Source organism: Zonotrichia albicollis, chromosome 30 (genome assembly GCF_047830755.1).
Source record: "Zonotrichia albicollis isolate bZonAlb1 chromosome 30, bZonAlb1.hap1, whole genome shotgun sequence".
NCBI lineage: Eukaryota > Metazoa > Chordata > Aves > Passeriformes > Passerellidae > Zonotrichia > Zonotrichia albicollis.
This window is the reverse complement of record NC_133848.1, coordinates 5,176,613-5,202,029: the sequence shown is the minus strand read 5'-3', so window position 1 is coordinate 5,202,029 and position 25,417 is coordinate 5,176,613. Positions and strand designations below refer to the sequence as shown.

Below are 25,417 nucleotides of genomic sequence, written 5' to 3'. Positions count from 1 at the left end.
GTCACAGAAATGTCACATTGACAGCCCAGGAGGACAAATATTGCACACCTGGAGCCAGCCCTGAGCACAGCACCCACCAGGAGCATTTCTGTCACCTCTGATGGCAAATCCCAGTGCTGGGATCATGGAATTGTCAGAGCACCTGAACCTCACAGGGAAGAGTTTCTCCACAATTTCCCACCCAGCCCTGCCCTATGTCAGAGGAAAGCCACTCCTCCTGTCTTGTCACCTTTGTCCCAAGTCCCCCTCCAGCTCCTGGAGCCCCTGTGGGCACTGGAAGAGCTCCCAGGCCAGGGCTCTGTTGGTTTTCTGGGCTCACATTGATGGCTCCTGGCCAGCTCTTCCTCCCCAGCACCCCCAAATCTTCCTCCTCCTCCTCAGTTTCTCACCTGAATCCCATCACTCACCTTGATCTTTTGTGTTTTCCTTCTGCTCCATGGAGACCAGGGCAGAAAAATGAGCTTGGTCATAAGCCAGGACCAGAGGGGACCGGTGGCATTTGTTGGCTGGGACTTCCAGGGGCAGATAAATCCCTCCAAAGGGAATTGGGGCAAATGCTGGCAACAATTGAGAGTGGTTAGTTGTGATCACAGGTTCAAGAGTTCAGAGCTGTTTGTGCTGCAGCTGCTCCAGAACGAGCCCTTTGCCTCAATGGAGGGCTCACCTGCAATTATCTCTCATCTCAGGGGACATTAAACAAAACCACAACCCAAAATAGATGTTTATTTTACATCAGGAGGATTTCAAATGTGGAATGAATTGGTATTTTCTATAAAAAGCCTTCCTCTTCACTCCCCCACAAGACAAACTTTGCCCACAGAAGGATGGAAATTGATAAACCTTCCCTGACAGGGAACTGAAGGTGACGGTGGAAAATCCAACACCCAGGGAATGGAGGAAAATCCACCAGGAAATGGAATTTCTCATCTCTAGACGTGTGTGTAGAGGTAAAAAAAGAAAAAAACCTCGTGTGGATGCTGTTAAAGCAGCAGAAATTGGGTTGGGAGCCAAACCTGACCTGGCCCCTCACCTGCAGAGGTGAATTTTCCCCCCTGCACCATTCCCAACTCCAGGTGCAGCTTTGACAGCAAAAAGGGCCCAGAAAAGGTGGAAAGGGAAGGTGAGGAGCTCAGAGAGGCTTTGGGAAGAGAGGGAGGTCTCACCTTCACCACCTGAGTCCCTCAGCATCGTGTCTGCCACCACCACGATGGGTCTCTTCAGCACGTGGGCCAGCACAAAGACGTGGAACTCCTCCAGGCTCTCGTACACCGGCTCCTCCGAGCTCTCCACCCTGGGCAGAGGAGAAGCTGAAGGTCATCCCTTGGGTATTCTGCACATTCAAACATTTGCTTTGGAACACCAGCAGGAGGTTTCACAGCCAGGAGAGGCTGAGCTCAGCTCTGATCTGAGGGTTTAGGTGTGGATTCCCCAAACGTGAGGGTTTAGGTGTGGATTCCCCAAAATGTGAGGGTTTAGGTGTGGATTCCCCAAAATCTGAGGGTTTAGGTGTGGATTCCCCAAAATGTGAGGGTTTAGGTGTGGATTCCCAAAACGTGCGGGTTTAGGTGTGGATTCCCCAAAATGTGAGGGTTTAGGTGTGGATTCCCCAAAATGTGAGGGTTTAAATGTGGATTCCCAAAATGTGAGGGTTTAGATGTGGATTCCCCAAAATGTGAGGGTTTAGGTGTGGATTCCCAAAATCTGAGGGTTTAGGTGTGGATTCCCAAAATGTGAGGGTTTAGGTGTGGATTCCCAAAATGTGAGGGTTTAGGTGTGGATTCCCAAAACGTGAGGGTTTAGGTGTGGATTCCCCAAAATGTGAGGGTTTAGGTGTGGATTCCCCAAAATGTGAGGGTTTAGGTGTGGATTCCCAAAATGTGAGGGTTTAGGTGTGGATTCCCAAAATCTGAGGGTTTAGGTGTGGATTCCCAAAACGTCCTGCTCCAAAACAAGGGTTTGTGCCCAAGGAATGCCCAGCTGCTGCCTGGCCTGGCTGGGAGTCCCTTATCTAAAGATAAGGACAGCTGAGGCTGGGAAGTGTCCTTGAAACAGAAGGGAGATGGCAAAAAAATCTCAGCTCTGGGTTATTCTGATTTCAGCGTGAGAAGCAGAAGGAAACAAAAGGAAACAAAAGGAAACACAAAGAAGGTCAAGGAAAAACACAAGGAAGCAGAAGGGAGCAGAAGGAAACACAAGGAAACAAACAAAAGGAAGCACAAGGAAAACACAAGGAAACACAAGGCAAATATTTATTTCCTGCCCAATCCATCTCCTACCCCACAGGAGCAGCCCCAGAATCCCTTCCTGGGACGCTCCATGTGCCTGGGGCTGCCTCAGGATCTTTGTCCTTCCCCTGAAACCCCAACCAGCCCAACCCAGAGCTGCTGCCCTGCCCTGGGGCACCCTGAGAGCTGAGGGGATTTACTCCCTGTTGTACCCTGGGTGTGGATTCACTCCCTGTTGTAGGTGCAGATTTACTCCCTGTTGTACCCTGGGTGTAATTCACTCCCTGTTGTACCCTGGGTGTGGATTCACTCCCTGTTGTACCCTGGGTGTAATTTACTCCTGTTGTACCCTGGGTGTAACTCACTCCCTGTTGTACCCTGGGTGTAATTTACTCCCTGTTGAAGGTGCAGATTTACTCCCTGTTGTACCCTGGGTGTAATTTACTCCCTGTTGTACCTTGGGTGTAATTCACTCCCTGTTGTACCCTGGGTGTAACTCACTCCCTGTTGTACCCTGGGTGTAATTTACTCCTGTTGTACCTTGGGTGTAATTCACTCCCTGTTGTGCCCTGGGTGTAATTCTCTCCCTGTTGTACCCTGGGTGTAATTCACTCCCGGTTGTACCCTGGGTGTAATTTACTACTGTTGTACCCTGGGTGTAATTTACTCCTGTTGTACCCTGGGTGTAATTCACTCCCTGTTGAAGGTGCAGATTTACTCCCTGTTGTACCCTGGGTGTAATTCACTCCCTGTTGTACCCTGGGTGTAATTCACTCCCTGTTGAAGGTGCAGATTTACTCCCTGTTGTACCCTGGGTGTAATTCACTCCCTGTTGTACCCTGGGTGTAATTTACTCCCTGTTGTACCCTGGGTGTAATTTACTCCCTGTTGTACCCTGGGTGTAATTTACTCCTGTTGTACCCTGGGTGTAATTTACTCCTGTTGTACCCGCCGTACCCGCCGCAGCCGCCGCCGTTGGTGCCGTAGTGCACGCGGGGCTCGCTCGACGCCAGCTTGATCAGCTCATTCCACTCCTTCTGCCACTCCTCCTCCGTGTAAACCAGGCCAGACTGAAAAAGGGCAAAAAGAACCCAAAATCATCCAGGGAAAGCTCTCCCAGTTACTCCAGAGTGGGTTTGTACCCACAGCACAACTGTGGGTTATCCTCTATGGGTTATACAAAAATAATCAACACATTCTGCACCACGGCCTCAGAAGTGCTTCCCAATATCCATCCAAATTTCCCCTCTCCATTTAAATCCATTCCCCTTGTGCTGTCACTTGTCCTGTGCAGGAATGTGCTCTCTGCTGATGGAGTGACAAAATTATCTTTTTTTGTCTCTTTAAAAACAAAAAAATCCAGAAGTTTCTCTCTTCAATTAGGGAAAAAGTCCTCATGGGACTTGGGGGACTCAAGGATGGCTAATTGGACAGAAGCAGAAAAATCCTGCCTAAACAATTCACTAGAAAAAGAAGAGAACAAATAAATTAATTGATTTTGTGAGGTGTTTTACCAGGAGCAGGAACCTCTTGCATTTAACTTGGTTTTTCTCTGTAAAGAAGAGAATTTTGACTTTTATTAAAACTTGGTTTTTTGCCTTTTATTAAAACTTGGTTTTTTGCCTTTTATTAAAACTTGGTATTTTGCCTTTTATTAAAACTTTTCTGTTTCCACCACTACCACAGAAGCCATCCTGGTAATTTTATGCCTCCTGAGGTAGCTGAGCTATCTTGGTGTGATATAAATCTCCAAAAGCTTCTAAGACCTGGCTCAAGGAGATCATTTATCAACCCCAAGACCCTTTAATTTTGCTGCAGCTCTGACTGCAGGACCCCCCTCAGCCCAGCCCAGCCCAGAATTCCAGACTGGCACCTCCCAGAGGCACAGGTTTGTACCCACAGCACAACCATCCTCTATGGGTTATACAAAAATAATCAACACATGCTGCACCACGGCCTCAAAAGTGCTTCCAAATTTCCCCTCTCCATTTAAATCCATTCCCCTTGTGCTGTCACTTGTCCTGTGTAGGAATGTGCTCTCTGCTGATGGAGTGACAAAACCATTTTTGTCTCTTTAAAAACAAAAAAATCCAGAAGTTTCTCTCTTCAATTAGCACCGCTCAGCTCCCACCTCCTTGTTCTGCTGCGTCTGCTGCCAGCGCCAGCGGCGCCTCAGCGCCTCCCGCTCCGCTCCCTTGTCCATCAGCGTGTGCAGGGACTTCCTCAGCATCAGGTCCCGGTCGTGGAAGCCCCACATTCCTGCGGGGAGAAGGAGCAGGAGGGTCAGGAGGAGCTGCTGGGACTCCCTGAGCCCCGGCAGGGAAGGGGCTGCTCCATCAATCCCACATTTCCTTCAGGGAAACTCGCCCAAATCAGAATGACGCACAAATAACAGCCAGGATTTGCACCCAGAGCACTTCTCCTCTATTTGTTTTTTCCCTCACATCTTTTATTTCCCTCCTCACAGCCCACTCCTTCCTTTATTTCCTTTGCAGTAGTCATTGTACCAGAGGGGGAGAAGGATTTCAGAAGCTGCTGCAGCCCCTTCCCTGAACCACAGCCAGGAGCAGCAGCATCCAGAACGGCTCCTGCCCCCAAAGGAGCACGGGGGGCTCCTCCCCAGGGATTTGGGGGCTGTTTTCCTGTGGATTAACCCAAACCTTACCCAGGGAGGCAGCGTGGAGCAAACAATTCCCATCTCCAGTGGTGGCCAGGGGCAGCAGGCGCTGGCAGCTCGGATCCACCGCCACCCACCAGTTGAGACGTCCTGGGGACAATGGGGAGAGTGAGAAACCATGGGATGGCACTGGGGGGCTCTGGGGGCACTGCAGGATGTGGTTTCAGCCCTTCTGGAACAAAAACCAGCTGAACAAGGAGTTTAGAGAGGGTGGAAGGAGCACCTGGGCAGGTGGGAAGGTTCAGACCCAGGATTGGGTGGGGAAGGGTCAGGAGAAAGCAGCAAAAAGAGATTGGAGCTGCAAAACTCCCTGAGGATGCCAGGAAAGGACTGGGCTGGATTTGGGGCAGAATTGCACCCAAACAGGAGCCAGGAACCCCACCCAGAGCAGCTCTGCTCTATCTGTTTTCCCCCACACCCCTTATTTCCCTCCCCACAGGCTGAAAATGCCACCAGGAGCACCCAGCACAAACAATTTCTCCAGGGAAAATCAGCTTTTTGCTGCTTGCTGGAACCAAACCCCTCCAGTTTCAAGTCTCTCATGGCCACATTTCCCTGCTCACTGGTTTTGAGGCAGAACATTCCAGGATTTCTGCTGATCCCAGCAGCTTTCCTGCTGCAAATGCAAACTGACAGCGCTTCAGACTGGGAGTTTTGGGTCACTGTGGTGATTCAAGTGAAAAAGCAGCTAAAAATAGAAGGGTGGAAGAAATGCCCAGTGTGGCTGAAGATTCAGCCCTTCCCAAGGGAGTGAGGCTGGGCTGGGTCAGGACTTTGAACCCCCTGAGTCTGAGTCTGAGTCTTGCCCTGCCCTCAGCGCCCTCCTGGGCTGCCGTATTTTCCGAGGCTTTTTGGATCCAGCTTTTTGGCTGCATGAAGCTGTTTAGGCTTCCAAGTTGTATTTCAATTGCTCCTGCAGGAAACCAACCCTTTTCCTTTCATTTTTCAGAGCCTCTCCTTCTTCTGGAGCACCATCCCTGCTGGGGACCCCAGTGCAGAGCCATGGGATCGCTGGGAACGCTCTGTACAACCTCAGGGAGAGGAACCAAAGGCAGAACACAGAGGTTAAACCATCCCCAAGCACCAGAAACGCTCTGTGCGTGCCTGCCCGGTGCCTGGGAGGCTGTGCAGGCCCCGGGCTGAGGGGACACACCTTGCAGAGGCATTTCTGTGCCCAAGTGTTTGCCTGTGGTTACGCAAGAGAAATCGGCTCCAGAGCAACCCCACGCCCAACCAACCCTCCTGCTCCTCCTGGAAAGGCCAAGAGGCTGCCCACAAGTGTGGAAAACAATTTCAGAGCCCAGGAGATTCCTCTGTGTGCCCTGGAGGAGTCCAGACCCTGGGAAGGGGCTCAGAGACCTTGGCACAGAGTGAAAAACACCAAAAGCACCTGAGCCTTTGATTTTAACCATGGAAAAACAATTACCAACTTTGTATGAGCCACAAGGGTCTGAGTGGAATGATAGGGGATTTAGCACAGGGTGAAAATGTAGAATTTTGGGGTTTTAGAATGGGGGTTCAGGAGGCAGGATGGAGGGATTTGGGTGGAAACTCCTCAGATTTCCTTGGAGGACTCCAGATCCTGGGAAGGGGCTCAGAGACCTTGGCATGGAGTCAAAACCACCAAAAGCACCTGAGCCTTTGATTTTAACCACGGGAAAAACAATTACCAACTCTGTGTGAGGAGTTACAAGCCACAGGAGTTTGAGTAGAATGATAGTTAGTTTGTCAAAAACTGGAAAAATAGAATTTTGGGGTTTTTAAATGGGGGTTCAGGAGGCAGAATGGAGAGATTTGGATGTGCCTTGTTGTTCCTCTTTCTTCTTCTTTCCTCCATCTTCTGGGTGATGGTGGCACTTTTGGGTTGGTTTAGAGAAGGAACAGACTGTCTAACAGAGGTGATAGGTATTGGAAAATTATTGTAAATAAAGTACAGGTAGTTTTTAGTATAAAAAGCTAACACCGCCCCAAGGCAGTCAGTGTGCTGGACAGACCTCAGCAGGTCAGAAAAAGAATAAAATAAAATAAAAATAAACAACCTTGAGAACCACAGCTGAGAGATCCTGACTCCTTCTTTAATTACAGGGCTGGGAAAAAGAGATTTTTAAATCACAACCATAGAGACTCCAAGAGCTGCCCAGAATGTTGAAAACAACACATTTCTCTGTGTGTGTGTGGTTCTTAACCAGCCCTGAGAGCTCTGCAGGGAAACCAAGTGGATTTAGGAGCCTGAGGGATCTTTTCAGAATGGTCATGGCAGCAAACAAATCTTCTGCACAGAGGAAAAGTGCATTGGCACCCAGAGGATCCCCCTGGTTCAGCCCACAGCGTGTTTGGGGAAATGCCATTGTATTTTCCACCACCAGGTGTATTTCCACCTGAACAGGTGACAGCAAAGGGAGGAACCGATGGCCCCACCCAGGCTGGAGGGAGAATTGCTCCATCCAAAGCAGAAATGAGGATTTGCTCATCCCAACCATAAATGGCTTCCCCAAGGCTACCAGGGATGCACTGAGGCTTCCTGGCACAGGGAGTGTCCCAGGGGAGCTCCAAGGGATCAGCACCTTTCAGTTCTTTGTGATTTTTATCCCCAAATATCCCCAGGTGAGGCAGCAGGGACTCACTGCTCCTCCCTGTGTGACACAAACAAACCCAGCTGCAAATCCCCAGCTCAGAGCAAAGCCTGAGCCCTGATCCTCAGGGGTTTGTGCCAAACCAAGGCTCCACTCAGGGCACAGACCTTTCCAAACCACTCCAAGCCCATCCAAAGCATTCCCAGAGGATCTCATTGAAGCTTTCAGCCACTTTGGAAGTGTTCATTGGTGTAACAGGAGCTCTGAATTCATGGAGAAGAGGATCTGGACATTTATTGGGCTGTAAAATCTATTTCCTTAATCCCCTAAGGATGCTGTGTGCTAAATTAATATTGGGAGCTCCTGCAGATCACAGCACCATGCTCAAAACCCCACTTGGAACATTTCATAGCTGCACTACAGCCCTTTGTTAGACAAAACACTCATTTATAACAACCCACAGACACTCAAATCTCCAAAAGGCATTTTCTAAAACTCAGAATTCATAAATTCCTTCCCATTAACAGCATCCCAGAACACCTGGCAGTGCCCCCAGCCCACAGATGAAGCACCCAGCAACCGCCAGCCCCAGATTTGATTTGTGCAGGGACAGAGGGAGCCAAGGCTGCTCTGCTGGGGTGAGATCTGGGGTTGATCTGCAGCAGCAGCTCTGCTGTCACCTCCCAGCACGGCCCTGTAATGGGATCGCTGGGATCAGGTGCTCATTCCCAAAACATGAGAATATTTCTTACAGCAACTCCTGAGCAGCACAGGGGGGAAGCTGTGCCCTCAGTGTCTGTTATCCCTAAGGATAATGTGTTTTCTGGTATCTGCAGCAGCACAGAAACAGCAGGAGTGGAAATGGAAACCCTCCTGAGATCCCTCACGGGAACCCTCCTGGTGCCAGGGATGGGATTTTCCCTGCCAGCACAAATGTCCCCTCATTTCTTCATTTACAGACCCTGGATGTCCCCTCATTTCTTCATTTACAGACCCTGGATGTCCCCTCATTCCCTCATTTACAGACCCCTGGATGTCCCCTCATTCCCTCATTTACAGACCCTGGATGTCCCCTCATTCCCTCATTTATAAATTCCTGGATGTCCCCTCATTCCCTGAATTACAAATTCCTGGATGTCCCCTCATTTCTGCATTTACAGACCCTGGATGTCCCCTCATTCCCAAATTCCCTGGATGTTCCCTCATTCCCTCATTTACAATTCCCTGGATGTCCCCTCATTCCCTGAATTACAAATTCCTGGATGTCCCCTCATTCCCTCATTTACAAATCCCCTGGATGTTCCCTCATTTCTTCATTTACAGATCCCCTGGATGCCCTCTCATTTCTTCATTTACCGACCCCTGGATGTTCCCTCATTTACAAATCCCTGGATGTCCCCTCATTCCCAAATTCCTGGATGTCCCCTCATTCCCTCATTTACAAATCCCCTGGATGTCCCCTCATTCCCCCATTTACAGATCCCTGTATTTCCCCCTCATTCCCTCATTTCCAGACCCCTGGCAGCTCTCCAGGAACCTGGAACCAAACCAGGGGGTTCCTCCCCAGCAGCACTGGAGCAGCAGCATTGATATCCAGAATTTATCAGGAATTCCCTTTCCCTGCCTCTCCACAGGACTGGCAGATGGAGCATGGGGTGGGACAATGCCAGTTTTGGGAGTTTTGGGATTTTTGGGGTGTTTTCCCTCTCAGCACAGCAATGACAGCCCTGGGTTGGTTACACTCAGTTCCCATGGGTGAAGGGAAGCAGCTCCTACTCAACCCTTGCACCAGGTCATAAAAATGATGAATAATTCCCTGCTGGATGTGCATCCACGGGGTATCCCAGTGTCACTGCCACATTTTCTGGAAAATCCCCGTGCCCAGGATTTCTTCTCCTGAGAAACCTCAGAGCAAAAGGAAACCAACATTGTCCCATTTGCTTCTCCTGTGCTTTGCTGCTTTGGAGTGAGGTTGGAGACTGTTTATCCAACAAGTGAATTGTTTTGAGTTAATGACCAATCACAATCCAGCTGTGTCAGACTCTGGAGAGAATCAGGAGTTTTCATCATCATTATTATTTCATCATCATCATCATCATCATTATCTTGTTAAGCCTTCTGTCAGTATCCTTTCTCTATTCCTTAGTATAGTTTTAATATAGCATGACATGATATGATATGATATGATATGATGTGATATATATAATGTGATATAATATCATATGTGATAGAATGTCATATAATATTATATAATATATATGTTGTGATGTGATATGATGTGATATAATATAATGCAATATAATGCAATGTAATGTAATGTAATGTAATGTAATGTAATATAATATAATATAATATAATGTAATATAAGTGATATATGATGTGATATAACATAATATGATATAACATAATATAACATTCTAATATAATATAATGTGATGTAATGTAATATAATATAAATGATGTGATATATGATATAACATGATATAATGTAATATCATTTAATATGATATGATATATATATTGCAATGTAATGTAATGTAATATGATATAATATGATATATGATATAATATAAGATAATGCAATATAATATGATATAATGTAATACCATTTAATATGATATAATATAATGAAATATCATATAATATCATAAAACAATAAATCAGTCTTTTAAGAACACGGAGTCAGATTCATCATTTCCTCCTACCAGGGGGGACCCAGAAAACACCCCAGGGTGGTGCCCAGACAATGCCCCACCCCAGGGTGCCCCCGTGGGTGGCACTGCCCGTGTCCCCAGCACTCACCAGCCTGCTCCAGCGCCACCAGCATGGACTGCTCGATGAGATCCCTCTCGATGAAGCTGCGGAACTCCTCGGAGTAGACGGTGAGGTCGGGCAGCTGGAAGGTGCAGATGGGCATCTCCAGCAGGTGCTCGCTGCTGCCGTTGCTGGAGACGTGCGAGCGGGCCAGGGACACGATGCTGGAGCTGGCGTGGGAGATGCCCCGGGACAGGCGCTTCTCTGGGGGACAGGAGGGACAACAACAGCACAGTGGGGCCGGAGCCGTGGGACACAACCATCTCTGTCCCCTTGAAAAGGGAAAAAACCCCACAGGTTTCTCTCCTTGATGAGGTGAGAAGGGATCTCAGAATCCTGGGGGATTTCACGTGTCACTGTCCTCAGGGACAGGCACTTCTCTGGGGGAAAGGAGGAAGAACAACCAGCAAAGTGGGGCAGGAGCAATGTAGGAATGTGCCCCCTGTCACCATCCTTTGTCCCCTTAAAAAGGAAAGAAACCCACAAGTTTCTCTCCTTGATGAGGTGAGAAGGGATCTCAGAATCCTGGGAGATTTCACCTCAAACTCAAGTGTCACTGTCCTCAGGACAGGCACTTCTCTGGGGGAAAGGAGGGAGAACAACAGCACAGTGGGGCAGGAGTGGTGTAGGAATGTGCCCCCTGTCACTTTGTGACAAAACCATCCTTTGTCCCCTTAAAAAGGGAAGAAACCCCAAAGTTTCTCTCCTTGATTAGGTGAAAAGGGATCTCAGAACTGTCCTCAGGACAGGCACTTCTCTGGGGGAAAGGAGGGAGAACAACCAGCACAGTGGGGCAGGAGTAATGTAGGAATGTGCCCCCTGTCACCATCCTTTGTCCCCTTAGAAAGGAAAGAAACCCACAAGTTTCTCTCCTTGATGAGGTGAAAAGAGATCTCAGAATCCTGGGGGACTTCACCTCAAACTTAAGTGTCACTGTCCTCAGGGACAGGCACTTCTCTGGGGGAAAGGAGGGAGAACAACCAGCACCCTGTCACTTTGTGACAAAACCATCCTTTGTCCCCTTAAAAAAGGAAGAAACCCCGAAGTTTCTCTCCTCAATTAGGTGAAAAAGGCATCTCACAGGTTCACCTCAAACTTAAGCTTCAGGTGCTTCTCTGGGGGAAAGGAGGGAGAACAACCAGCACAGTGGGGCAGGAGTGGTGTGGGAATGTGCCCCCTGTCACCATCCTTTGTCCCATTAAAAAGGGAAGAAACCCACAAGTTTCTCTCCTTGATGAGGTGAGAAGAGATCTCAGAATCCTGGGGGACTTCACCTCAAACTTAAGTGTCACTGTCCTCAGGACAGGCATTTCTCTGGGGGAGAGGAGGGAGAACAACAGCACAGTGGGGCAGGAGTGGTGTAGGAATGTGCCCCCTGTCACTTTGTGACAAAACCATCCTTTGTCCCCTTAGAAAGGGAAGAAACCCCAAAGTTTCTCTCCTTGATTAGGTGAAAAGGGATCTCAGAACTGTCCTCAGGACAGGCACTTCTCTGGGGGAAAGGAGGGAGAACAACAGCACAGTGGGGCAGGAGCAATGCAGGAATGTGCCCCCTGTCACTTTGTGACAAAACCATCCTTTGTCCCCTTAAAAAGGGAAGAAACCCCAAAGTTTCTCTCCCTGATTAGGTGAAAAGAGATCTCAGAATCCTGAGGGACTTCACCTCAAACTTAAGTGTCACTGTCCTCAGGGACAGGCACTTCTCTGGGGGACAGGAGGGAGAACAACCAGCACCCTGTCACTTTGTGACAAAACCATCCTTTGTCCCCTTAAAAAGGGAAGAAACCCCGAAGTTTCTCTCCTTGATGAGGTGAAAAAGGCATCTCACCCAGGTTCACCTCAAACTTAAGCTTCAGGTGCTTCTCTGGGGGAAAGGAGGGAGAACAACCAGCAAAGTGAGGCAGGAGTGGTGTAGGAATGTGCCCCCTGTCACCATCCTTTGTCCCCTTAAAAAGGAAAGAAACCCACAAGTTTGTCTCCCTGATTAGGTGAAAAGGGATCTCAGAATCCTGAGGGACTTCACCTCAAACTCAAGTGTCACTGTCCTCAGGACAGGCACTTCTCAGGGGGAAAGGAGGGAGAACGACCAGCACCCTGTCACTTTGTGACAAAACCATCCTTTGTCCCCTTAAAAAAGGAAGAAACCCAAAAGTTTCTCTCCTCTATTAGGTGAAAAAGGCATCTCACAGGTTCACCTCAAACTTAAGCTTCAGGTGCTTCTCTGGGGGAGAGGAGGGACAACAACAGCACAGTGGGGCAGGAGCAATGTAGGAATGTGCCCCCTGTCACCATCCTTTGTCCCCTTAAAAAGGAAAGAAACCCACAAGTTTCTCTCCTTGATGAGGTGAAAAGAGATCTCAGAATCCTGGGGGACTTCACCTCAAACTTAAGTGTCACTGTCCTCAGGACAGGCATTTCTCTGGGGGAGAGGAGGGAGAACAACCAGCACAATGAGGCAGGAGTGGTGTAGGAATGTGCCCCCTGTCACTTTGTGACAAAACCATCCTTTGTCCCCTTAGAAAGGGAAGAAACCCCAAAGTTTCTCTCCTCAATTAGGTGAAAAAGGCATCTCACAGGTTCACCTCAAATTTAAGCTTCAGGCACTTCTCTGGGGGAAAGGAGGGAGAACAACCAGCACAGTGGGGCAGAAGTGGTGTGGGAATGTGCCCCCTGTCACCATCCTTTGTCCCCTTAAAAAGGAAAGAAACCCACAAGTTTCTCTCCTTGATTATGTGGCGTCTCATAGGCCTGGAGGACTTCACCTCAAAGCCATTAGGTTCTTTGTTCACTTCTTTTTCTAGTAAAATGCCACTTTTGTGAGGTTTTTTACCAGGAGCCTGGAGAAGAGGAGGCTCAGAGGTGCCCTTATTGCTCTCTACACCTTCCTGGAGGGAGCTTGGAGACAGGTGGGTGTCAGTCTCTTCTGTCAGTTTTCCTCATTTTCCCCTTTTTTCCTCATTTTTCCCCATTCCAGGGCAGCAACTGACAGAAGCAGAGGACACAGCCTCAAGCTACCTCAGGGATGGTATAGGTTGCATATCAGGAAAAAAATTTTCACCAAAAGAATAATAAAGTACTGAAATGCTCTTCCCAAGGAGGTGTGGAATCACCATCTCTGGATGTGTTTAAAAAGAGTGGTGCTATAATCCGGTTGAGGTGTGAGGGCACAGGATGGATGATGATCTCAGAGGTGTCTCCCACCCTCATCATTCTGTGATTCTGTGCTCTGACAGGACACTGCCCATGCCAGGACATTGCCCAGCCCAGGACACTGCCCATGCCAGGACACCCCTCCAGGACACTGCCCAGCCCAGGACACTGCCCAACCCAGGACACTGCCCATGCCAGGACACCGCCCCAGGACACTGCCCATGCCAGGACACTGTCCAGCCCAGGACACTGCCCACACCAGGACACTGCCCCAGGACACTGCCCATGCCAGGACACTGCCCATGCCACGACACTGTCCAGCCCAGGACACTGCCCACACCAGGACACTGCCCCAGGACACTGCCCATGCCAGGACACTGCCCAGCCCAGGACACTGCCCACCCAGGACACTGCCCAGCCCAGGACACACCTTCAGGACACTGCCCATGCCAGGACACTGCCCAGCCCAGGACACCCCTCCAGGACACTGCCCATGCCAGGACACTGCCCAGCCCAGGACACCCCTCCAGGACATTGCCCAGCCCAGGACATTGCCCAGCCCAGGACACTGCCCACCCAGGACACCGCCCACTCAGGACACCGCCCACTCAGGACACCCCTCCAGGACACTGCCCCAGGACACTGCCCATGCCAGGACACTGCCCATGCCAGGACACCCCTCCAGGACATTGCCCACCCCAGGACACTGCCCAGCCCAGGACATTGCCCACCTCAGGACACCCCTCCAGAACCCCTCCAGGACACCCCTCCAGGACACTGCCCATGCCAGGACACTGCCCACCCAGGACACTGCCCATGCCACGACACTGCCCAGCCCAGGACACCCCTCCAGGACACTGCCCATGCCAGGACACTGCCCACCCAGGACACTGCCCATGCCACGACACTGCCCAGCCCAGGACACCCCTCCAGGACACTGCCCAGCCCAGGACACTGCCCATGCCAGGACATTGCCCACCCAGGACACTGCCCATGCCAGGACACCCCTCCAGGACACTGCCCCACCCAGGACACTGCCCCAGGACACTGCCCATGACAGGACACTGCCCATGACAGGACACTGCCCATGACAGGACACTGCCCATGCCAGGACACCCCTCCAGCACACTGACCAGGCCAGGACACTGCCCCAGGACACTGCCCATGCCAGGACACCCCTCCAGGACACTGCCCACCCCAGGACACTGCCCATGCCAGGACACTGCCCACCCCAGGACACTGCCCATGCCAGGACACCCCTCCAGGACACTGCCCCAGGACACTGCCCATGCCACGACACTGCCCACCCCAGGACACTGCCCATGCCAGGACGCTGCCCAGCCCAGGACACTGCCCATGCCAGGACACCAGCCCAGGACACTGCCCATGCCAGGACACCAGCCCAGGACACTGCCCACCCAGGACACTGCCCAAGGACACTGCCCATGCCAGGACACCACCCCAGGACACCCCTCCAGGACACTGCCCAAGGACACTGCCCATGCCAGGACACTGCCCAGGACACTGCCCACGTCAGGACACTGCCCAGCCCAGGACATCCCTCCAGGACACTGCCCAGCCCAGGACACTGCCCACCCAGGACACCCCCCCAGCACACCGACCTTGCACCAGGTCATCCTGGCGCTGCAGGGGGGGCCTCCCCGGCCGTGCCAGCTCCCTGTCGGGGGCGCGGCAGCCGCGGCCGTCGCTGCAGGGCTGCGGGAGGCTCCCGGCGTGCACCTGCCGCAGCTGCTCGAAGTCGCTCAGCGCCGCGCTCAGGTCCCAGTTCTTGCCTGCACACGGACACAGAGACTCCGTTTTTCCCGTTTTCCCCATTCCACGTGTGGAAGTTTCTCCATTTTTTCCCATTTTTCCCCATTTTTTTCCCATTTTTCCCCATTTTTCCCCATTTTTTCCCATTTTTCCCATTTTTCCCCATCCAGGTGGTGTAAATCCCCAGGTGGTGGAAGCTGAGGAGCTGGCATGGAAGGGAAATGCTGCGTTCCCACACACCAGGAATTATTCCCATTTTCCCTGAACTATACCCATTTTTCCCAGAATTATTCTCATTTTTCCCAGGATTATTCCCGTTTTTCCCCATTTTGGGTGGTGGAAGCTGAGGAATTTTCACCCCTTTTTTCCCATTTTTCCTGGAATTATTCCCATTTTCCCCATTCAATTTTCCCCATTCCAGCTGGTGGAAGCTGAGGAATTTTCCCCATTTTTTCTGGAATTATTCCCATTTTCCCCATTCCAGGCGGTGGAAGCTGAGGAATTTTCCCCATTTTTTCCCATTTTTCCCCATCTAGGTGGTGTAAATCCCCAGGTGGTGGAAGCTGAGGAGCTGGCATGGAAGGGAAATGCTGCGTTCCCACACACCAGGAATTATTCCCATTTCCCCTGAATTATTTTCATTTTTCCCAGAATTATTCTCATTTTTCCCAGAATTATTCTCATTTTCCCCAAAATTATTCCCATTTTCCCCATTTTGGGTGGTGGAAGCTGAAGAATTTTCCCCAGAATTATTCCCATTTTTCCCCATTTTGGGTGGTGGAAGCTGAAGAATTTTCCCCAGAATTATTCCCGTTTTTCCCCATTTTGGGTGGTGGAAGCTGAAGAATTTTCCCCAGAATTATTCCCGTTTTTCCCCATTTTGGGTGGTGAAAGCTGAGGAATTTTCACCCTTTTTTCCCATTTTTCCTGGAATTATTCCCATTTTCCCCATTCCAGGCAGTGGAAGCTAAGGAATTTTCCCCATTTTTTCCCATTTTTCCCAGAATTATTCCCATTTTTCCCCATTTTGGGTGGTGGAAGCTGAAGAATTTTCCCTGTTTTTCCCAGAATTATTCCCGTTTTTCCCCATTTTGGGTGGTGAAAGCTGAGGAATTTTCCCCATTTTTTCCCATTTTTCCTGGAATTATTCCCATTTTCCCCATTCCAGGCGGTGGAAGCTGAGGAATTTTCCCCATTTTTTCCCATTTTTCCCCATCCAGGTGGTGTAAATCCCAAGGTGGTGGAAGCTGAGGAGCTGGCATGGAAGGGAAATGCTGCGTTCCCACACACCAGGAATTATTCCCATTTCCCCTGAATTATTCTCATTTTCCCCAAAATTATTCCCATTTTCCCCAGAATTATTCTCATTTTTCCCAGAATTATTCCCATTTTTCCCCATTTTGGGTGGTGGAAGCTGAGGAATTTTCACCCCTTTTTTCCCATTTTTCCTGGAATTATTCCCATTTTCCCCATTCAATTTTCCCCATTCCAGCTGGTGGAAGCTGAGGAATTTTCCCCATTTTTTCCCATTTTTCCTGGAATTATTCCCATTTTCCCCATTCCAGGCAGTGGAAGCTGAGGAATTTTCCCCATTTTTTCCCATTTTTCCCCATCCAGGTGGTGTAAATCCCAAGGTGGTGGAAGCTGAGGAGCTGGCATGGAAGGGAAATGCTGCGTTCCCACACACCAGGAATTATTCCCATTTCCCCTGAATTATTCTCATTTTTCCCAGAATTATTCTCATTTTTCCCAGAATTATTCTCATTTTCCCCAAAATTATTCCCATTTTTCCCCATTTTGGGTGGTGGAAGCTGAAGAATTTTCCCCAGAATTATTCCCGTTTTTCCCCATTTTGGGTGGTGAAAGCTGAGGAATTTTCCCCATTTTTTCCCATTTTTCCTGGAATTATTCCCATTTTCCCCATTCCAGGTGTGGAAGCTGAGGAATTTTCCCCATTTTTTACAGGATTATTCCCATTTTCCCCATTTTGGGTGGTGAAAGCTGAGGAATTTTCACCCCTTTTTTCCCATTTTTCCTGGAATTATTCCCATTTTCCCCATTCCAGGCGGTGGAAGCTGAGGAATTTTCACCCTTTTTTCCCATTTTTCCTGGAATTATTCCCATTTTCCCCATTTTGGGTGGTGGAAGCTGAGGAATTTTCACCCTTTTTTCCCATTTTTCCCGGAATTATTCCCATTTTCCCCATTCCAGGCGGTGGAAGCTGAGGAATTTTCCCCGTTTTTCCCAGAATTATTCCCGTTTTTCCCCATTTTGGGTGGTGAAAGCTGAGGAATTTTCCCCATTTTTTCCCATTTTTCCTGGAATTATTCCCATTTTCCCCATTCCAGGTGTGGAAGCTGAGGAATTTTCCCCATTTTCCCCAGGATTATTCTCATTTTCCCCCATTCCAGGCGGTGAAAGCTGAGGAATTTCACCCCTTTTTTCCCATTTTTCCTGGAATTATTCCCATTTCCCCCATTCCAGGCGGTGGAAGCTGAGGAATTTTCCCCATTTTTTCCCATTTTCCCCAGAATTATTCCCATTTTCCCCATTTTGGGTGGTGGAAGCTGAAGAATTTTCCCCATTTTTCCCAGAATTATTCCCATTTTCCCCATTTTGGGTGGTGGAAGCTGAGGAATTTTCACCCCTTTTTTCCCATTTTTCCTGGAATTATTCCCATTTTCCCCATTCAATTTTCCCCATTCCAGCTGGTGGAAGCTGAGGAATTTTCCCCATTTTTTCCCATTTTTCCTGGAATTATTCCCATTTTCCCCATTCCAGGCAGTGGAAGCTGAGGAATTTTCCCCATTTTTTCCCATTTTTCCCCATCTAGGTGGTGTAAATCCCCAAGTGGTGGAAGCTGAGGAGCTGGCATGGAAGGGAAATGCTGCGTTCCCACACACCAGGAATTATTCCCATTTCCCCTGAATTATTCTCATTTTTCCCAGAATTATTCTCATTTTTCCCAGAATTATTCTCATTTTCCCCAAAATTATTCCCATTTTTCCCCATTTTGGTTGGTGGAAGCTGAAGAATTTTCCCCAGAATTATTCCCGTTTTTCCCCATTTTGGGTGGTGGAAGCTGAGGAATTTTCACCCCTTTTTTCCCATTTTTCCTGGAATTATTCCCATTTTCCCCATTCCAGGCGGTGGAAGCTGAGGAATTTTCCCCATTTTTTTCCATAATTATTCCCATTTTCCCCACTTTTTTTCCAATAATTATTCCCATCCCAGGTGGTAGAAGCTAAGGAATTACTCCCATTTTCCCCATTTTTTTCCTGGAATTATTCCCATTTTTCGCCATTCCAGGTGGTAGAAGCTGAGGAGTTGGCACAGATGGGGAATGCCGCGTTCCCACGCCCCAGGAATTATTCCCATTTTTACTGGAATTATTCCCATTTTCCCCATTCCAGGTGTGGAAGCTGAGGAATTATTCCCATTTTCCCCCATTTTTCCCAGGATTATTCCCATTTTCCCCCATTCCAGGCGGTGGAAGGTGAAGAATTTTCCCCATTTTTTCCCATTTTTCCCAGGATTATTCCCATTTTCCCCATTCCAGGCGGTGGAACCTGAGGAATTTTCCCCATTTTTCCCAGAATTATTCCCGTTTTTCCCCATTTTGGGTGGTGAAAGCTGAGGAATTTTCACCTCTTTTTTCCCATTTTTCCTGGAATTATTCCCATTTTCCCCATTCCAGGCGGTGGAAGCTGAGGAATTTTCCCCATTTTTTCCAGGATTATTCCTGTTTTTCCCCATTCCAGGCGGTGGAAGCTGAGGAATTTTCCCCATTTTTTCCCAGAATTATTCCCATTTTTCCCCATTTTGGGTGGTGGAAGCTGAGGAATTTTCACCCTTTTTTCCCATTTTTCCTGGAATTATTCTCGTTTTTCCCCATTCAATTTTCCCCATTCCAGGTGGTGGAAGCTGAGGAATTTTCCCCATTTTTCCAGGAATTATTCCCATTTTGCCCATTCCAGCTGGTGGAAGCTGAGGAATTTTCCCCATTTTTTTCCATAATTATTCCCATTTTCCCCATTTTTTCCCATAGTTATTCCCATCCCAGGTGGTAGAAGCTAAGGAATTACTCCCATTTTCCCCATTTTTTCCTGGAATTATTCCCATTTTTCGCCATTCCAGGTGGTAGAAGCTGAGGAGTTGGCACAGATGGGGAATGCCACGTTCCCACGCCCCAGGAATTATTCCCATTTTTCCTGGAATTATTTCCATTTTCCCAGAATTATTCCCATTTTCCCCATTCCAGGTGTGGAAGCTGAGGAATTTTCCCCATATTTTCCCATTTTCCCCATTCCAGGCGGTGGAACCTGAGGAATTTTCCCAATTTTCCCCAGAATTATTCCCATTTTCCCCCATTTTGGGTGGTGGAAGCTGAGGAATTTTCCCCATTTTCCCCCATTTTTCCCAGGATTATTCCCATTTCCCCCACTCCAGGTGGAGCAGCACCACTCCCCCACCACAGAAACCGAGACATTTCCTAAACATCTTTGCTGGAAACCATTCCAGCCCCCTCATCCCTCCCACCCCGGGCATTCCCATGACAATTCCAGCTTTCCATACCTTCCAGGAGGTCTCTGGCCAGCCCCGGCTCTGCCCCCGTTGAGCGAACAAAGTCGGACAGGACGATGTCCATAGCCAAGGCCAGAGGGCTCAGCGGCACCCGATGGGCTCCTGGGCATCAACCTGGGCATGGAGAGCACCAAGGGCACCCTGGATGGCACAGCCCCAGCTGGGAACCAGCTGAGGGCTCAGGGAACCTTCCCCTAAAAATTCAGTGTGCTCCAGGTTCGTGCCTTGGCAGCACAACCTCAACCAGCAACGGGAAAATTGGGAAAATTCATGAGCTAAACCGATTCTCTAAAGGTGGTGGAGCTTTTATTCCCAAATTAGGAATAAATTATATAATAAATATAAATTATTATATATTCATATAGTACATATAATACATATAATACTTATAATACATATAAAAATATATAATAGATAATTTATAATCTATTATATATTATATATTATATATTATATATTATATATTATATATTATATATTATATATTATATATTATATATTATATATTATATAGGATACATTATATAGGATATATAATACATAATACATAATATATAATTATAATGCATAACATATAATATATAATATTTAATATATAATATATAACATATAACATATAGTATAAAATATATAATATGTAACATTATCATGTAACATGTAACATATATATTATTATATATTATATGTTATATGTTATATATTATATATTATATATTATATATTATATAGGATATATTATATAGGATATATTATATAGGATATATTATATAGGATATATTATATATTGTTATTGTATACTATATAATTTATTATATAATATATTAAATATATCATTATCATTTATTACATATTCATATAATGAATGAATATTTGGGAGCAATGAGAAAGCAGAGAGTTTCTCTTGTGCATTTACAGGGAACAAATCCCTGCCCCATCCCACTCCAAGCACCCCAGATGTGAGGCAGGGAAAGGGAATTAAGGATAAAATGCTAGAATTAGGAGATTCTAAAGAAAATATATTTTAAAAAAGCCCCTTTCAGACAAAAATCCAAAGGGAACAATCCCAATTGCTCTGGCAGACAAAATCAATCTCCTTCCCACTCCAGAGCTCCTCTGACTCCTGAGCCCTTCCCAGAGGGTTCCAAAACCAGATTTATTCTGTAATTTTGGTTTATTCGATTGGTTTATTTGATTTATTCTGTAAATCTGGATTTTGTTGGGTTCTGAAGGCGTGTGCTCCTGCCATGCCTCCAAATCCTGATTTTCTGCATTCCTGGGGCAGAGAGGGAAAGGAAGAGCAGCCTCATCCGTGGGATCCCCACGGGCAAAGAGCTCCACGGAGTTTGGGGGTGTTAAAGGCTGGGATAAAAATTCTGCCATCAAGGAACAGGAAAAAAATGGGAATAAAATTTATGCTGAGCTGAAAATCTGGAAGGGGAAAATCTGGGAAGCCAGGGAGAGGAAGGTGCTGGGTATAAGGTATAAGAGGAAATTTCAGGATTGTGGAATTTAGAGCAAATTTCAGGATTGTGTGGAATACAAACAAACCTGGTTGTTTTCCTGACCCTTGAAAAATAAAATCTCTTTTTCAGGATTATTCCTACAGACATGCAAACCTTGCCCTGGTACCTTAAAATATTTTTTTTCCAAGATTATCCTTAAAGATGGGTGAAATTCCCTATCAGCACAACTCCCTGCAAGCATCCAGACTTTAACCTGGAATTTCTTATGGAGAAACACCTTTCCCACAATGGAGTTGTTAAATTCCTCCTCCCAGAAGCGATGCCAAAGCCCAGCACATTCCCGGAGCAGGATTTGGCAGCAATTCCTGCTCTTACTCCACCAATTTAGGGAAGATCCCTAATTAGGAGCTGCACTTTTGGATCCTCTAATCCCTGGCAGGAGCAGATAACGGAGAGGTTTCCTCCAGGTGGGTGTGGGATTCCAATGCAAATGAAAATTCAGCAGAGCTTTGGGGAGGGAACAAACAGCACAGCCACCCCCTCCTCACTGCATTCCAAACTCCCTCGTGCACAAAAATGCCAGCGAAAACACAGATGGAAAACTCTGGGTGCAGCTGGGAGGAGAAGGATTGTTGGGGATTTATTGAGGGGTTGCACAGAGAGATGTCCCCATTATTGATTATTTCCCTTCCCTGTGGAAGGGAAACGCTCCCTGCTCTCCCCTCCTTCCAGAACAGGTGGGAAATGAGCTCAGGGAGGAAATCCAAACCCCAGGAGATTCACAAATCCATTCCCCAGCCATGGAGCAGGGGCTGAGCACACCCCAAACCCCCCAGGAGAGCATGGGGGTGATCCAAGGTGAGTGTTCCTGGCACATTCCAGCCAGAAATGGATGGAAAAAACTGTATTTCGGACTAAATTCAGTTGTTGCTGTGATCCCAACAGCTCTTTGCAGGCTTTTTAGGAAACGTTTAACAAAAATCCTCACACTTGCAGAGGGTGTGAGCACAGAAATGCTCCTGATGGGAGTGAGCAGTGAGAATTCCATGGTCACACACCCATGGGAACGCAGAGAAAACCTCATTTCACAGTGCCAGGGATCCACCCAGCGCTGACACCAACCCTCAGCCTTCCAGCACAGCAATCTGCCCAGTGCCACCCTTGGGATGGGGCAAAGCTGGGTTTGGTCCTTGCTGGCAGCATGGAAATCCTTCCTGAAGGGAATTTTCAGACCTTTCACACCAAATGTCCATCCAAAATAAGGGGAAAAAATAAAATCCCCCAGAGCCTCCTCTCTCTTGCTGCTTACAGCCTCTCCCAGGGCAACTCCAACTCCATCAACTCACCAGGAGCATGTGGAGCATCCTGGCCCCGTCAGAAAAATCAGGAAACTGAGGGAGGAATTCAAAACAAAAGGTCCAAAATCTCAATGTCTCTCAGCTCCATCCTGGTGGGAAATCAACCATGGGGAACACTGAATTTAAACAGTTCACCAGAACCGAGTGTGGAGCAGCAAAACTGGATCCATTTAAATTTCCAAACTGGGATTTATGGGGCTTTAATTCCCTTATTTTGTTAGATTTCAACACGCTGCAGAAAGAGGAAATAATTCTCTTTGTTAGGGCCAAATCCTGAGCCAAGGTCAGCCACAACCTGTGGCTCCAGTGTGTTTATAAAATACTTCCAGAAATATTTTAGGAGCAGCAAAGTCTGACGTGCCCGGCCCGGATCTGGCACGTGATGTTTTGCTGAGGGCAGGAACGGAGCTGGGAGCCAGGAGAGCACTGCCAGGGCTCTGCTCCTCATCCCAGCCCGACCCTCAGGGAGCTGCAGGTGAGGCAGGAGGGGCCCAAATCCACGGGAAATTTAATCCTGCCAAACCCACATGGATGTGTTCACTCCCACCAGCAGGGAGCTGCAGAACAGCGGAAATCCAGCACAAATCAAACCCCAAAACTCCAAATCCTCCACAATCCTGAAATTTGGCAGCACTCAGGGCTAAGCAGGGGGGTCCTGAGGGGATCTGCAGGTGGGACATGGGAGCAGCTCCAATCAGAGGCTATGAGAAAAATGAGCTTCTCCATGAGCTCTGAGTGAGCATGGCCTGATGCTCCTGAAGGTTTCCTGATGCTCCTGAAGGTTTCCTGATGCTCCTGAAGGTTTCCAGATGTTCCTGAAGGTTTCCAGATGCTCCTCAAAGAGGTTTCTGATGCTTCTCAAAGATGTTTCCTGATGTTCCTGAAAGAGGTTTCCTGATGCTCCCAAAGGTTTCTTGATGCTCCTCAAGGAGATATCCTGGTACACAAGGAGGTTTCCTGATGCTCCTCAGGAGCTTTCCTGGTCCTCCTCAAGGAGGTTTCCTGATGCTCCCAAAGGTTCCCTGATGCTCCTGAAGGTTTCCAGATGCTCCTCAAGGAGATATCCTGGTACACAAGGAGGTTTCCTGATGATCCTCAAGGTTTCCAGATGCTCCTCAAAGAGGTTTCTGATGCTTCTCAAAGATGTTTCCTGATGTTCCTGAAAGAGGTTTCCTGATGCTCCCAAAGGTTTCTTGATGTTCCTCAAGGAGATATCCTGGTACACAAGGAGGTTTCCTGATGCTCCTCAAGGAGCTTTCCTGATGCTCCTGAAGGTTTCCAGACGTTCCTGAAGGTTTCCAGATGCTCCTGAAGGTTTCCAGATGCTCCTCAAGGAGATATCCTGATACACAAGGAGGTTTCCTGATGCTCCTGAAGGTTTCCTGATGCTCCTCAAAGAGGTTTCTGATGCTTCTCAAAGATGTTTCCTGATGTTCCTGAAAGAGGTTTCCTGATGCTCCTCAAGGAGATATCCTGGTACACAAGGAGGTTTCCTGATGCTCCCAAGGAGTTTTCTTGATGCTCCTCAAGAAGCATCAAGCATTCCTAAAGCTCCTAAAGGAGGTTTCCTGATGGTCCTCAAGGTTTCCTGATGCTCTTCAAGGAGGTTCCCTGATGCTCCTCAAGGAAGTTTCTTGATGCTCCTCAAGGAGCTTTCCTGATCCCCCTGAAGGAGCTTTCCTGATGTTCCTGAAGGTTTCCTGATGCTTCTCAAGGAGCTTTGCTGATGCTTCTCAAGGAAGTTTCTTGATGCTCCTCAAGGAGGTTCCCTGATGCTCCCAAGGAGATTTCTTGATGCTCCTCAAGGAGGTTTCCTAAAGCTCCTAAAGGAGGTTTCCTGATGCTCCTCAAGGTTTCCAGATGTTCCTCAAGGAGATATCCTGGTCCTCCTCAAGGAGGTTTCCTGATGCTCCTGAAAGAGGTTTCCTGATCCTCTTGAAGGAGATTTCCTGATGCTCCTGAAGATTTCCTGATGCTTCTCAAGGAAGTTTCTTGATGCCCTTCAAGGAGGTTCCCTGATGCTCCCAAGGAGGTTTCCTAAAGCTCCTAAAGGAGGTTCCCTGATGCTCCCAAAGGTTCCCTGATGCTCCTGAAGGTTTCCAGATGTTCCTCAAGGAGCTTTCCTGATGCTCCTGAAGGTTTCCAGATGTTCCTCAAGGAGATATCCTGATACTCCTCAAGGAGCTTTCCTGATGCTCCTGAAAGAGGTTTCCTGATCCTCTTGAAGGAGGTTTCCTGATGTTCCTGAAGGTTTCCTGATGCTCCTCAAGGAGCTTTCCTGATGTTTCTCAAGGAGGTTCCCTAATGCTCCCAAGGAGATTTCTTGATGCTCCTCAAGGAGGTTTCCTAAAGCTCCTAAAGGAGGTTTCCTGATGCTCCTCAAGGTTTCCTGATGCTCCTCAAGGAGGTTTCTGGCTTCCTCCCCACCCCACATCCCTGTCCCGGCCCTGCAGGTTATCTAACAGCACCAGGATTAGCAGCACCTGTCCTGACCTGACACCTGCGCTGGGACACTGAGCTCCAGCTCCAGATCCTGATTCCTCCAGGATGGGAATCAACCCAGATCATCATCATCATCAATAAAAATCCAGTTATTCCTGATAAAACTGATGGTGCAGGACACTCTTAGAATGCTGGATAGGACACACACCATGCCTGCCTCTTGCAGGATGGGAATCAACCCAGTTCATCATCATCATCATCAATAAAAAAAAAGTTATTTCTGATAAATCTGATGGTGCAGGATGCCCTTGGAGCCCCTCAGCCCACAGGAGGGGAGCTGTGAGTGCAGAATGGAGCC

The 25,417-nt window shown here is 48.1% G+C and overlaps 1 protein-coding gene across 1 annotated transcript in view; it reads right to left on the bottom strand.

Annotated features, from left to right (window-relative positions):
- The window catches only part of OTUD7B (OTU deubiquitinase 7B), a 32,847-nt gene that overhangs the window by 5,095 nt on the left and 2,335 nt on the right, over positions 1–25,417 (bottom strand). Inside the window, exons 2-9 of the mRNA XM_074529308.1 lie at positions 19,788–19,910; positions 15,062–15,232; positions 10,278–10,493; positions 4,891–4,992; positions 4,357–4,484; positions 3,183–3,295; positions 1,164–1,291; positions 408–557 (exon numbers count right to left, since the gene is read on the bottom strand). Of these exons, the coding sequence (XP_074385409.1) occupies positions 408–557; positions 1,164–1,291; positions 3,183–3,295; positions 4,357–4,484; positions 4,891–4,992; positions 10,278–10,493; positions 15,062–15,232; positions 19,788–19,860 (1,081 nt within the window). The 5' untranslated portion in view covers positions 19,861–19,910. The remainder of the gene's footprint in view (positions 1–407; positions 558–1,163; positions 1,292–3,182; positions 3,296–4,356; positions 4,485–4,890; positions 4,993–10,277; positions 10,494–15,061; positions 15,233–19,787; positions 19,911–25,417) is intronic.